We start from the raw sequence: 13,748 nt of genomic DNA, 5'->3' as shown, positions 1-13,748 counted from the left end.
TCTACTTCAAAATGGTGGTGGTGAATATTTCATATTGTTTAAATTCTAAGACGTTATGCATTATGTAATTAGTGTTTTAAACAATAAGTAAGTGAAGGAATTAAATGAAAAAGTGAGTTGAAGATATTCAATAGGAAGATAATTGTCATATCACTTTGAACTTGAATTTATTTGTCTCTATAATGAGGAAAACAACATTTCAAAATTAGTTGAAAAATAATTTTAAACATAATTATGTTTGGTTTTGTACCTGGGCACTGGGGCATAATCAAACTAGAAGGAAGAGTAAAACCTTTCACTTTTCATTCATGTGCAGTACTACTTCCAAAGGGAACATATAACATTTATCGGAAAGATAGAATTATTCATGTTTCTGGTTATTCGTATTTATAGCATTCTATTTAGCTTGCGCTTTTTTGATAGATGTTCTACTGCACAAATGCATTTGAATTCATATACAATTGTGTAGGAAATAAGAATCTTCCAGTGGAACTAGTGATGTTTGTAAGAAAGATCGTTGTATAGTACTTCCCTCATATCACTTAATGGTTTTCACTAAATTCTAACATAAATATATTTCAGCACAATAAAGTAAGTTACAGTAAAATCAATCTAACTTCTCATAAATATTCTCTGTAAATCAGAAATTAACTTTACTTGAGAAAAATTATAATTTTTTTTTTTTTTTTTTTGGAGACAGAGTCTGGCTCTGTCGCCCAGGCTGGAGTGCAGTGGTGCAATCTCAACTCACTGCGAGCTCCACCTCCCGGGTTGACGCCATTCGCCTGCCTCAGCCTCCCCAGCAGCTGGGACTACAGGCGCCCTCCACCACGCTGGGCTAATTTTTTTGTATTTTTAGTAGAGACGGAGTTTCACCATGTTAGCCAGGATGGTCTCGATCTCCTGACCTCGTGATCCTCCTGCCTCATTATCCCAAAGTGCTGGGATTACAGGCGTGAGCCACCGCGCAAGACCAAAATTATAATTCTTATATTCGTTGAAATATATTTTGAAGATTTAATTAAAATTAATTTTGTAGAAATATTGGCAATATTATGGCAAACTATTTACAATGACATCAAAATATTATGAAGTGAAATAATAATAAATTCAAATATCACAAAAAATTAAAAGTCCAAAAATGGAGAATAGAATGGATTGTCAAATTGCTTGATTTCACTCCCACTAGGCAAAAAACAAATCCTAAATCTTAGCAATTTGGCAAGTTTTAAACTAGTCAAAACTTTTGATTTTAGATCAGAGGTTTCTCTTTTTCCCTTTCTGACTACTTGCACTTACTGTGACTACTAAGTCTACACAGCTGAATGCTACTCTTCTATGAAATGCAAATGTTAAAGCCCCAGTTAATGGCTAATTATTACAGGTCATTGAGAAGATTATTCTTATATTGACCATTTTTCAATTGAATGCCTTATTTATTTTGCTAATGTTTGAAGTTCTCATTTTAAAATATACAGTGAAAACAATTAAGAATGATTTTCAGTGAGAGTATATTCCATTTATTCCCAAGGTTTTTGATCATCCGAATTGTCACATTTCTTCAGCCAGCAGAAATTGTTTCCTTATGATTTTCTGTATCTGAATATGCTTTACCAGTTTATACTAACCTTGAAAAATTTTCTTTTTCCCATTTCAAGTTCCACCCAATCTGACTGTTCCACAGGAAAAATCACCATTGGTCACCAGAGAAGGAGACACAATAGAACTGCAATGTCAAGTAACTGGCAAACCTAAACCAATCATCCTTTGGTCTAGAGCGGATAAAGAAGTTGCAATGCCTGATGGATCAATGCAAATGGAGAGTTATGATGGAACACTGAGGATTGTGAATGTATCTAGGGAAATGTCAGGAATGTACAGATGTCAGACCAGCCAATACAATGGATTTAACGTGAAACCAAGGGAAGCCTTGGTGCAGCTCATCGTTCAGTGTAAGTAAATTCCCTTTTATGCATTTCCATATAGGGACAAGGGAAGAAGTGTTACCATTATTCTACTATTAATATGAGGTGATTTTTGTAACTGGATTGAATGAACTATTTCTACATTTCTACATTGGACTGAATGAACTATTTCTACATTCTACATTAATGATACACAATTTAAACTATAATCTACCCTAAATGTGCTTTTTGCATGAGCGCTTATACACACTAATAGAAAGAGTTGTTTTAGTGTGTGTGTGTCTGTGTGTGTGTGTGTGTATATGATAATTATGATGGTGTTATCTGGTTGATTCATGCCAAAGAATCAACAAACCCAATGGTGAGAAACTGTCCATGTGCAATAAGCAAAGTGGAGACTGGAAGTAATTGCTAATTCAGGTTGTAATACATGTTTGTTTTCACAGTCCATGTTTTTACTTCAGGCAATTGCATGTCCTTTCCCCAAATTATCTACCTATTTCAAGCATCTCTTTGCTTAAATTATGGAGATCTAATCATTGAAATGTTATATTTGCATACCTGAAGTTGTAATAGTGAATTACATAATTATCTAGTAATATAGGGATAATTCAGGAAAGTCTTAGATGCTGAATTTTTGCCTGATTTAATCTTAGCGGGTAATTGTTTTACTCTGAGAATTGAATAAGATACATTTTAAACTATTTTTATATTTTTACTGAAATCACGGTTATAGTTCTAATTAAAAATGTAGATATTGTGGACTTTACATTTGCTTTTATCATTAAAAATACCTAAATCCACACACTTAAGGGTCAATAAAATGTACCAGTGTTACTATTGTTTGGTTTTTATAGAATGCCCTGGTAACTGGGCTGCCCAATGGTAAAGACACTGCTGAAAAAGAAGAAAACTGAACACAGTCTACTCAACCTCTGATAGTGCTACTGCAAATTTTAATTGACATACTATTTGTTAAATATACGATATAAAGTTTTCATTAAACAGATGAATTAGGTGAAACCATGCACTTCAATAAACGATGTCATTTTTGTCTGACTCTTTTGTAACTCAGGAAATTGAAAATAGAATTTAGTCCAAGAATGTCTATTTTTATATTAGACTTAAAGTTGTTGGCAGAATGAATGAACTATTTCATATTTGAGAGAATAATTAAAGTATGAGACAAATGTATTTATGTATGAGATATGTGAGTGTGGGGTGAGAGACAAGGTTCTGGGTGCTGCTTAACCATTCCCTGCCCCTCTTCTATAGAACCTCAGATTCCAGATATGCTATTTGTCTTATAAACATGCAAACTGATATTTGCAAACAAATGCCAAATAACCTGGCTGATTTCTAATCGATTATGAGTTTTTTCTCCAAATAAGGCAAGTTTTAGATGTCAGGTTTCATTCAGCAGTTTAATATTGCCTTTTTCTCACTGGCCTCTATACTCATGACAGTTTGTTCATGGGTATAAGGATCATGTGAAAACAGGTTTCAGAAAAAAAGAAAAGAGAGAGAAACTGCTTCCCATTTTCTAAAAAAATGAGATACCCTTAAGTGACCACAAAGGAATTTGATATAATTTGGAACACTTCAATCTTGTTGGTAAACACAGGATTCTGAGCTGCTTCGAGTTATGCACAAAGCTTCAGTGTTCCTGCAGCTATTAGTGCAATCAGTTTTCACTCTGCTCACTCCTTTCTGCAGAAGCTTTGATACTAGTAACACCTACAGAACCCAAATGGCTTTAGAGAACTTCAAATTAGAGTTTCAAGAAATCAGAATCTCTGTTCTCCATAGAATATACTTAACTCCAGAATTCTATTGATTAACTAAATTTCCTATTTTTTCCTTTCTCCTGCTTCTTAATTAGTCCCCTAGAAAATAAATTCAGCATAAGATTTTAAAATTCAACTCTATAATAGGAATGACAATAAACAGTGGCACAGTTGTCTCTAGTGTGACAGGGATGAACATAATTGAGTAAAAAATACCGATAGACACAGGCAAAGTTTAGTTATTTTAATGTAGGTAAAATGATACAATTTGTTTGCATCCCAAGGTGACTTCCCAGAGCAGGGGTTATAATCCAACTGCATTTCCTCTCAGAGGCAAACTTCCCTGGCCTGCCCAGGAAGGCAACTGGATGCAGGCAGTCTTGCCAGCTCTAGGTGAGGATCACATTATCATGGCTTTCAAGGACCTCCCTTCCATATATTTCCAAATCTTCTGAAGAACTTGGTTATATGTCACTATTTTTCAGGTACAAATAACTGGTAACAACTCCAGAATATTCCTGAGTACATCAAAGGTTCATTTTCCAGGCATGTAATCTCTGCCAGCAGATCTTGCCTACATGCCTATCTAAGGCTTATTCTTGCAAAACTAATAGTACAGGAATTCAGATAATGTTTTTAAATTGAAAAACAGTCTAACTTTTATAGTGATTTTTTTAAGAGACAGGGTTTCACTCTGTTGCCCGGGCTGAACTACAGTGGCATGATCATAGCTTACTGCAGCTTTGTTCAGTAAAATCAGGCTCAACCGATGCTTCCACCTCAGCTTCCTGAGTAGCTGGGACTACAAGTGTGTACCTCCATACCTGGCTAATTTTTTAATTTTGTGTAGAGACCGGGTCATGCTATGTTGCTCAGGCTTGTCCCAAACACCTGACTTCAAGCGATCTTCCTGCCTCGGCCTCCCAAAGTGTTGAGACTACAGGTATGAGCCACCATGTTCATCCTGATTTTTTTTTAATTTGAAAATAATTTATTTTTTGCTTAACTTGGATACCTGTGCTACATGTAAGAAATGTTAATATGGACTATTAAAAACTAAGTTATATCATTCATATGTGGACATACATGTGTATACCTCTCTCTATATATTTTGTATCATCCTTAGCAATTAAGTCCATCATTGCAGATAACAAGCTATGCTTTATATATTTTGTATTGCCAGCATAATATATTTTACATGATAGCTGTTCAGTAAATTTGTTGTGTAAACACACAAAAAAATGCATGCCTGGTTTGTTAGTCTATTGTTGCACTGCTATAAAGAAATACCTGAGACTGGGTAATTTATAAAGAAAAGAGGTTTAATTGGCTTACAGTTTTGCAGCCTGTATAGGAAGCATGATGCTGATATCTGCTTCTGGGGAGGCTTCTGGAAGCTTACAATCATGGCAGAAGGTGAAGTGGGAGCTTGCACATCACATGGCCAGAGCAGGGGCAAGAGGGCAACCTGGGAGGTGCTACACATTTTTAAATGAATACATCTCATGAGAACTCACACTATCCTATCGCAATGGCAGTGCCAAGGGGGAATGGTGCTTAACCCATTCATGAGAAATCCCACACCAAGATCCAATCACCTACCACCAGGCCTCACTTCCAACACTGAGGATTACATTTCAATACGACATTTGGGCAGGGACACAGATCCAAACCATATCAGCTGTTTTTTTAATTACTTAAGTATCAGGGATAGCTGAGGATTTGCTGCATACAGATTTCTTCCATAAGATGTTTATTACATTGACAAATTCTGGAACTGCCTATTTTACACACAAGCACACACATGTTTATGTATAATTTTATCTTTTAAGACATAAAAGAATGTAAAAGAGGTGGCAATAATAAATAAGATAGAAAAAAATCTAGTATTTTCAAGACATTTTTACTTGCTTAGTTTTACTTGCGTCCAATTAAACAATAACCACTCAAAAAAACTAAAGGAGCACAGAATGAATTGTATGTAGGACATCAATGAGTGTAGGGCGTCCATCCCTAAAAGGAAATAGTATATATATATATTTCTAAATAATGTAAATAATGGAACCATCCACTTATAGTTCTAAATATCCAAATGAGGTTTATTCTTAGCTAATGTTATGTTTAAAAGGAAGCAATATAATTTATAAAATTATAATGTTTATACAAACTTTTTGAATTACTTACTCTCACTAATTAATGCCTCTTGTTAAAATTTGTACATAATGAGGGACAGAAGCCTAGAGATATTTTAGACCATTCTATATCCTGTTAAGAGTAACATAGTCACTACAGTGAAATAGTTTGATTAATTCTTGTTCACATTGCTAATTTTTAGAAAACAAAAGGCTTTTTCTTTATGACTTTTAACTTCTACAATTGCCAGTTAAACCACACAGATTATGGACCAGAGTATGAAGTTGAAAATATAAGTGTTTTGAAACAAAAGTATTTTAAAATTAAACTTAAAAGGTTTTTCTGGGTAAAACTGCAAAGTACAATGTAATGTTTTAATAACATTAAAAAATTTTGTCCATTGTTTAATTTATTCCAATTTTTTGGAATGATAATACAATTTTTTTGAATATTTGGCTCATTTTTATTTGAAGCAGCATTAGAATAGCATAATTGAAAATAAAGATATTACATATATTAATTTATTCATAGTATTTAAAAATCATAGTATGTATAGAGCTTACTGAACAAAACTGAAACAACTTTCTTTTTTCTCTTTTTTTTTTTTTTGAGATGGAGTTTCATTCTTGTTGCCCAGGCTGGGGTGCAGTGGCGTGATCCCGGCTCACCACAACTTCCGCCTCCCTGGTTCAAGCAATTCTCTTACTTCAGCCTCCCAAGTAGCTGGGATTACAGGCATGTGCCACCATGCCCAGCTAATTTTGTATTTTTAGTAGAGATGGGGTTTCTCCATTTTGGTCAGGCTAGTCTCGAACTCCTGACCTCAGGTGATCCACCCACCTCAGCCTCCCGAAGTGCTGGGATTTGACAGGTGTGAGTCACTGCGCCCGGCCAACTAAAACAACTCTCTAAACAAAGTACCTGATTGTTTGAATATTAATTAAATAAAAGTTCCATTGGATTTTCAAATATATATGTTAAATAAGAAACCAGGATATGTGGGCGGGCGGGTGGCTCACACCTGTAATCCCAGCGCTCTGGGAGGCTGAGGTGGGTGGATCACGAGGTCAAGAGATTGAAACCATCCTGGCCAACATGGTGAAACCCCAACTCTATTAAAAATACAAAAATTAGCTGGCTGTGGTGGTGTGCACCTGTAGTCCCAGCTACTCGGGAGGCTGAGTAAGGAGAATTGCTTGAACCCAGGAGGTAGAGGTTGCAGTGACCCGAGATTTTGCCACTGCACTCAAGCATGAGTGACAGAGCAAGACTCATCTCAAAAAAAAAAGAAAAACAAAAACAAAACAGGATACAGGATATGCTTATTGTCTTCCTAAAAGAAAGTATTGTTTTTTATATCTGTATTATATAAGTATACTTACACTTATAAAATTATATGCTACAATTTTAATTTGATAAACTATAACATTTTATTTTTTATATAAGCTGTCCTTTAGTTTCATCTCAAAGCGCTATTAAAGTCTTTTAGTAATGTGAGTATATTTCAAAGTATACTTCCTTGAAAATTAACTGGAGAATATATTGCATTGAATGTCACTTTTGCTGTTAAATCTCCACCATGTATATGCACATTTGTTGTACCTTCATCTAATGACATGATATTTCTGTTAAGCGGTATAAAATATATACTAAAAACCAAAGACAGATGTTAGTGTTAGATTGTGTTAAGTAACTGCCTTTTACCTAATTCCAAATCGAATTAATATACTCCTTATAATTTGTATTTTCCAAACAAAGAAAAATTATGAAAGAAAATAATCAGGGCTATTGATAAACCCATGTTCCTCACCTGTTTCTGTTTCCCAAGCAAGACCAAATTAGGTGAAGGAGAGAGAGCCAGAGATCAGGGTTTTATTTTTGAGGCTTTTTCTCAAGAAATCTAATGAAGAGAGTATGCTAGTTACTTTTAATCTAAATTAATATTCAACAAAAGCAAAATCTCATGAACCTGACAAAGCAAAATAAAATTAAAGATAGATTGGAAAGTGCTGTAACACATATGTTCACTATTGTTAGACAAGTTACTGGGTAATATTCTGTAGCGTTGAGATAGATAGAATTAGTGTACTGAGATAATATAACAATTTTGTGATTTTCTAAAAGCAAAATTGTTCTGGAAATATCAGTGTGACTAGGGATTTATCTAAAACTGATATCAAATACAAGGTAATTATTGATAAAAGAGGAAATACAAGAGGATCTAGGCCAGGCAAAAAGGCTATCCAAAAATTTTATAAATGAATGAATGAATTTTTAATTTATTAGGAGGGTAATAATGACTTTCAGCTCAGTAGCCTGAACAAGCTTTACTTGTCCAGCTCTGTTTCTTATTTTCTGTAATATTTCAGTCCATCTCTTCTCAGTCCCATAAGCATGGTAATTCAATATTGCCTCTCTGGCTAGGCTTTTATGCTCCTCTTCTGTTTATAACAATTCTTCCAATCTTTTTGCCATTTAAGTCCTAGCTAAGTCGCAACCCTCTATACTGCCTCTTGGTGATGACGAAAGATCTTTATTGATAGCTCCATGGACACTAGCATTAGTATGTAGAAGACAATTTAGAGCTTCAAAGTAAAACTTCATTTTGAAGACACACATTAGATGATATATTTCTTTCAAAATCACTAGGTTTTATTTCAGTATTGCCTTTCTCAGAACTATCCTGTAATATTGGCTATATAGATAGTTTGGGAAATAATTCTGATGGTTGTATATATTTACACTGAACTGTTATTATCTAATTGGATTTATTTCTTATGCCAAAATGACTTGATTCTAACAGCCTTTGGTTTCCTCCCATAATATAAATTTATACTCAAAATTTGAGGACTTACCTTTGAGATTATTCCAAAGACTCTATTAGAAACATTAATGGTAAGTTCAAAGTTATTTTCCAGATGTTTTTGGTGATGACTGCATTAAGACTATATATCCATTGCCACTATAAGGATAATGACTTCGAAGAGAGCTTTGACTTGGAGGATTTTCTTTGACTCATAGCATCTTAGTTTTACCACTTATTTACATTAATATTTCTATTTTACATATTCCATCATCTACCTCTTCTCTGTAGTTAAGATCTTATCTTAAAAAAGAAGAAACAATATATATAGAAACAATGTATTATAATGTCCAATTTAAACTCTGTACAAAATAAGATCTAGGATTATTATTTCCAGTCAACATATATCTTACTTTATCTTTCCATGGATTTACATTACTCTTGAATATTTGAAAACTGAGCTTCCCACAAATAAACGTTATTTTCCAGAATGTTTCTAGGATGAATATACTTTAGTTGAACTGCTTCTGACATTCTGGGCATTTTCCTTGCTCTCTATATTTTCATTCTTCCAGAGAACACAGCATGATATATAACGAAGGGGCAAATAACCATCTAAGGAAATTGTCCAAGAAAATAGAAAGAAATTCTCCGTCTCTTAAGGACTGAGTGCATTGCATATATATATATAATATATAATATCTTCAGATAGAGCAATTGACTATACATTATCTGAAAAGAAAATCAGTTTATCAAGTATGTGGCTCATGTAAGGAAAATAAGCGCATAGTTTATTTTTCTGGTTTCTTCTCTGCTGCTACCTTAAAGTAAGTACAACCATAATTTAATGTTTAGAGAAAGTGTATGTATGAAAAATTTTATTTTTCAGCATCTATGCAAAGAAGTGGGAGAGTGACCAGCTAGTTTTAACAGAATGATTAAAGGTACAAATTAAGCCAGGCAAGACTCATTTTTATTGATATTGTCAGCTAGGTACTTCTGTCCATCCCAACTGTGCAAAAATGAATTCAACTGGATAATATCATTATATCATTTGAATAATACCATAAGGCCGTAAGGATATTTTCTCCTCTTGAAACCCTTCACATATGTGATTAAGTTAAATTTATTTTATAGGTTTTTTTTTTTCCATTTTTTGAGACAGGGTCTCTGTGTTGCCCAGGCTGGACTGCAGTAGCACAATCATAGCTTATATAGCCTCAACTCCTTGGCCAAGGCGATCCTCAACCTCCCAAGTAGCTGGGATTACAGGTGTAAGCCACCATGCTGGGCTAATTTTTACATTTTTTTTAAGAGACAGAGTCTTGCTATGTTGCCCAGCCTGGATTCAAACTCCTGGCCTCAAGCGTCCCTCCCATCTCAGCTTTCCCAAGTGCTGGGATTGAAGGTGTGAACCAGTACGCCCCACTGAGTTAAATTTTCAATAAAAAGTTTACATGCCTCTGCTCCAGGGGGCTTTTTCCTTTCCTCCCTTTTTTGCTTTATGCAAATATAGTTTCTTCTAAGAAAAATGAACATAAACACATATGTAAATATATAAGTATGACTATAAAAGTTCTGTGCCTTCATAATCTTTCTTAGTTAAAAAGGAATTTATCTTTCTTCCAAAACCTAAATTCTTTCTTCCCAAATACAGAATTTGGGCATTTCACACATACTATGATCATCTCCCCTGTAACACAAAGGTAATAATAATAAATGATTATAATAAATCACACATAAAGGTGAACAATAATATATGAACATTCCTGTGATATTATCAATTTATTTTAAATATACCAACAATAATATGCTTAGTGCTAAGGGAAATATAAAGTGCTACTAAATTAACTTACAGAGTTTAAGTTAATTTTTTCTAATCAAAGACCCATGCCTTTTGGTCTTTGATTAGAAAAAAATAAATTCAAAGAACTTCAGAAGTTAAGCAACAATGTAAGAAATTGATTGTCAAAAGAGTACTTTAATTAATGCATGATAAAGCCAATCTGAAAGTGAGAAATCAAAGGCAGTATTTGAGAGAAAGACATAACTTCCTCTCCCTCCAGCAAGAGATACACATTTACTAGAGTGTTTAATCCACCTACAGGCAGTATTCATATAGAATTTTAGCTTATATGTTGTTAGCAATTGTATCTTTATTATCAATTGTTTGATGTAATATCATATTTTAATATTTAGTACTAGCCACACATTTTTTGGTTTTGCATATATCATATTACGTTGGGTTATATTATGTGACACTAATAACTTTACTTTGTAGTAAATTCCTGTATTGAATAATCTACCAAGGGTCTTAGATTCCACTGCTTTTAAACTTGCGGGACTACTAGAGGCATATTTGGTATCAAATTCATACACAAGGGTATAAGACAGAAACAATAGCTTGCCAATGTGCCCTTCCACTCCTATTCCCTGCAGATCTTTGAAAATGTCTAAAAACATATTTTAATTGAATCAGTGGAGGAAAATGAATGCTCCTGGCATCTAGAGAGTAGAGACCATGGCTACTGCTAATTGTCCCAAACACATATGGCAGTCTTCCAACACAGAGTTTTCTTGCCCAAAATATAATTTTTTTTTTTTTTTTTGTGGTGGAGAAGGAGGCTCTAGCTTGTTTATTGTATGGTGTTTAGAGGCTACTTAGGCTTGTAATCTTTAGATTCCAGTAATATGTCCTTCTCCCCTATGTCATGACGATAAAAACTGTCTCCAGACATTGCCAAATGTCCCTGACTGGCAAAATCACCCCAGGTTAAGAACCGCTGCCTAGATGATGACTCATAGACAAGGAGACAAAGTCTACATAATTTGGGGATGGGAACTCTGGCAGAATCCTCAGCTCTACAGGAGCCAAAATCTCTGTTGTAACAAATCTATAGGCAGAATTTCCAGGGTCCTTGAAGAGACATGCCAGTTACAAGAGCCACTGCACTAAGCTCAAAGCCATGGCTTCCTATTAAGTATTAACATTCCTCTCAAATCCAGAAGCAATTTAATGTAGAAATGTCACCTAAGATTATAGTTGACATTCTTCCCTTGTCAGGTTATCAGGGGATCAGAGCTAGAATTTTAAAAGAAGGTCAAATTCTTGTACAGTAGGGAAAATGTTTATTCCTTTAATTGCACCTACTCTTTTCATCTGCCATACTAAACTCTTAGCAATTCTTTTACTCTTATATTTTTCTGCATTTGATAATAATAATTATAGTTTCATATATTAAGAAAGCATGTTTCCAATATATTTTTGTTTTTTAACTTGCCTTTTGATTCATCTTTTGTGAACTGCTGTGCCTGTATTCTTCCTTCATAGGCCTTTTGGCTTTGTGTCTGGGTTTGGCAGGGAGTAGCTATATTTCATGCTGTTCCATGAAATCATTTCAATCTACCTTGTGAGTTCCTTTCTCCTGGCAAATGAGTATTTCCTTGAAGCCTTAAATATTATAATAAGCAAAAATAAAGTTTCTTCAAAAGGACACCTCAGGACTTAAACTGACCATGCATTATAACATTAAAATAAAATCTCCTTGATTATATACCATTAAGACTTATTTTAAATGTGGAAATTACTCTTTCTTCTTAATTCAAACTATTTTCTTAAAGAAAGAAGTCAAATACTTTTCTTGAAATTTAATATGTGTATTGTTTTCTTTGATATTGTTTCTCATTCAATGAAATACGAGTTTTAAAATGTTTTTCTAGAAAAAGATTATTATTTAACTTGAGTAGCATTTCTTTTTAAGAAGATAATTACACTAAATTAATCAAGGGAGGAAACTATTAAAAGCTAAGCAGGAAACTGAAATTTATTTAAGAAACATAGGAAGTATTCATTCTTATAAGTTATTTGCCTTGAAATATATGGATGAAATGACAGAAGCGATCAGATGTTTCTTGAGTATTCTGTTTCTTTGTGCCCATCAGTTTCAACAGTTTATCCAGTGTTTGAAGCCATATGTTCATAAACACAACATAATTGCCTTGTGTACAACATAAAATGATGAATATAGTGCTTTATAGCTCAGTTAAAAGATGTAAGTAATTTCAGTACACAAAGTTTTCACTTTAAGTCCTCACTTGAAGCTCTAAGTTACAATCAATCATTCAATCACAGATATACATAGATATAGAGGCAGATGATGCAGATATTTAGAGAGCTATGTATGAATGCAGTGATGTATCCCTATCTACTCATCTATCCATCCACCTGTCTATCTGTCTATGTCTGTGTTATCTTCACGCAGAGGATATATTTACTGAGTGAACACTCATTCCTGCTAATGCATTTTTCTTCTTTGTCTTTTATGATATTGTAAATGCTAGTTCTGTTTTTACTTTTCAATCTTGTTTTGGCTGCTATTTATTCTTCCTATCTGTATATCAGATTTTGATCCTATTGTTTCCTTACTCTATACTCTCTTGCTTGGCAATATAATGACTCAAACTGTCATTGCTAAGCAGATCTTCCCCAAATTTGTATCTGAAATATTCAGCTACTGCAAAATGTCAACTTAGTTTCTGTATGAATAACTTAGTTTCTGTATGAATTCTAAAATCTAATGTGACTAAAGTTAAAAGTATAGTAATTCCTTTTAATTATTTTTTTCTCCTCTTGAATTCCCTGTTTCACCAAAAAGATTCCTCTCCTCTCTATTATCAAGAGCAAAGTCATTCTGTCTTTCCTTTTTCTAGCATACATTTCAAATTAGGATATTGTATTCTGAATTAAAGACCTGGTTTGAATTCCAGCTTTGCTATATATTCATAATTTCTCTAAATATTCACTTTCTTATTTGCCATGATGAAAAGAAATCTTGTTATGATGGATTTTTCTGAGGATTAAATCAGATGATGCCTAAAAAGCATTTAGACCAGTGTTTGACAATGTTAGTAGTACTCCTTAAGGTTACCTCTTTTTTCCAAAATCCTCTGAATTCTTCCCTGCTTTTCCATTCCAGCGCTTTTTAAACGGTCAGACCCTTTTACCTCCTGCAAGAAATTCCTACTATTTTTACAACCTTTGATCTCTTTCCCTTGGCAACATTGCTGCATTGCTGTCAGATGAACTTTTTTCTTTCTTTC

General features: G+C 33.8%; 1 protein-coding gene across 5 annotated transcripts in view; it reads left to right on the top strand.

The window, feature by feature from the left end:
• MDGA2 (MAM domain containing glycosylphosphatidylinositol anchor 2) overlaps window positions 1-13,748 on the top strand; it is an 847,276-nt gene that overhangs the window by 637,748 nt on the left and 195,780 nt on the right. For 4 of the 5 annotated variants that reach the window (XR_004666173.3, XR_004666172.3, XM_003831750.6 and 1 more), the window contains one exon: window positions 1,659-1,952. The exons of the other annotated variant lie outside the window; for it this stretch is intronic. Coding sequence is in view for 2 of the 4 variants with exons in the window: in XM_003831750.6 (XP_003831798.1) it covers window positions 1,659-1,952 (294 nt within the window). In the remaining 2 variants the exon portion in view is untranslated. The remainder of the gene's footprint in view (window positions 1-1,658; window positions 1,953-13,748) is intronic. 5 annotated transcript variants of the gene reach the window in all.

The sequence above is a fragment of the Pan paniscus genome, chromosome 15, assembly GCF_029289425.2.
Source record: "Pan paniscus chromosome 15, NHGRI_mPanPan1-v2.0_pri, whole genome shotgun sequence".
Classification (NCBI taxonomy): Eukaryota; Metazoa; Chordata; class Mammalia; order Primates; family Hominidae; genus Pan; species Pan paniscus.
This window is presented reverse-complemented; position numbering and strand designations above follow the sequence as displayed.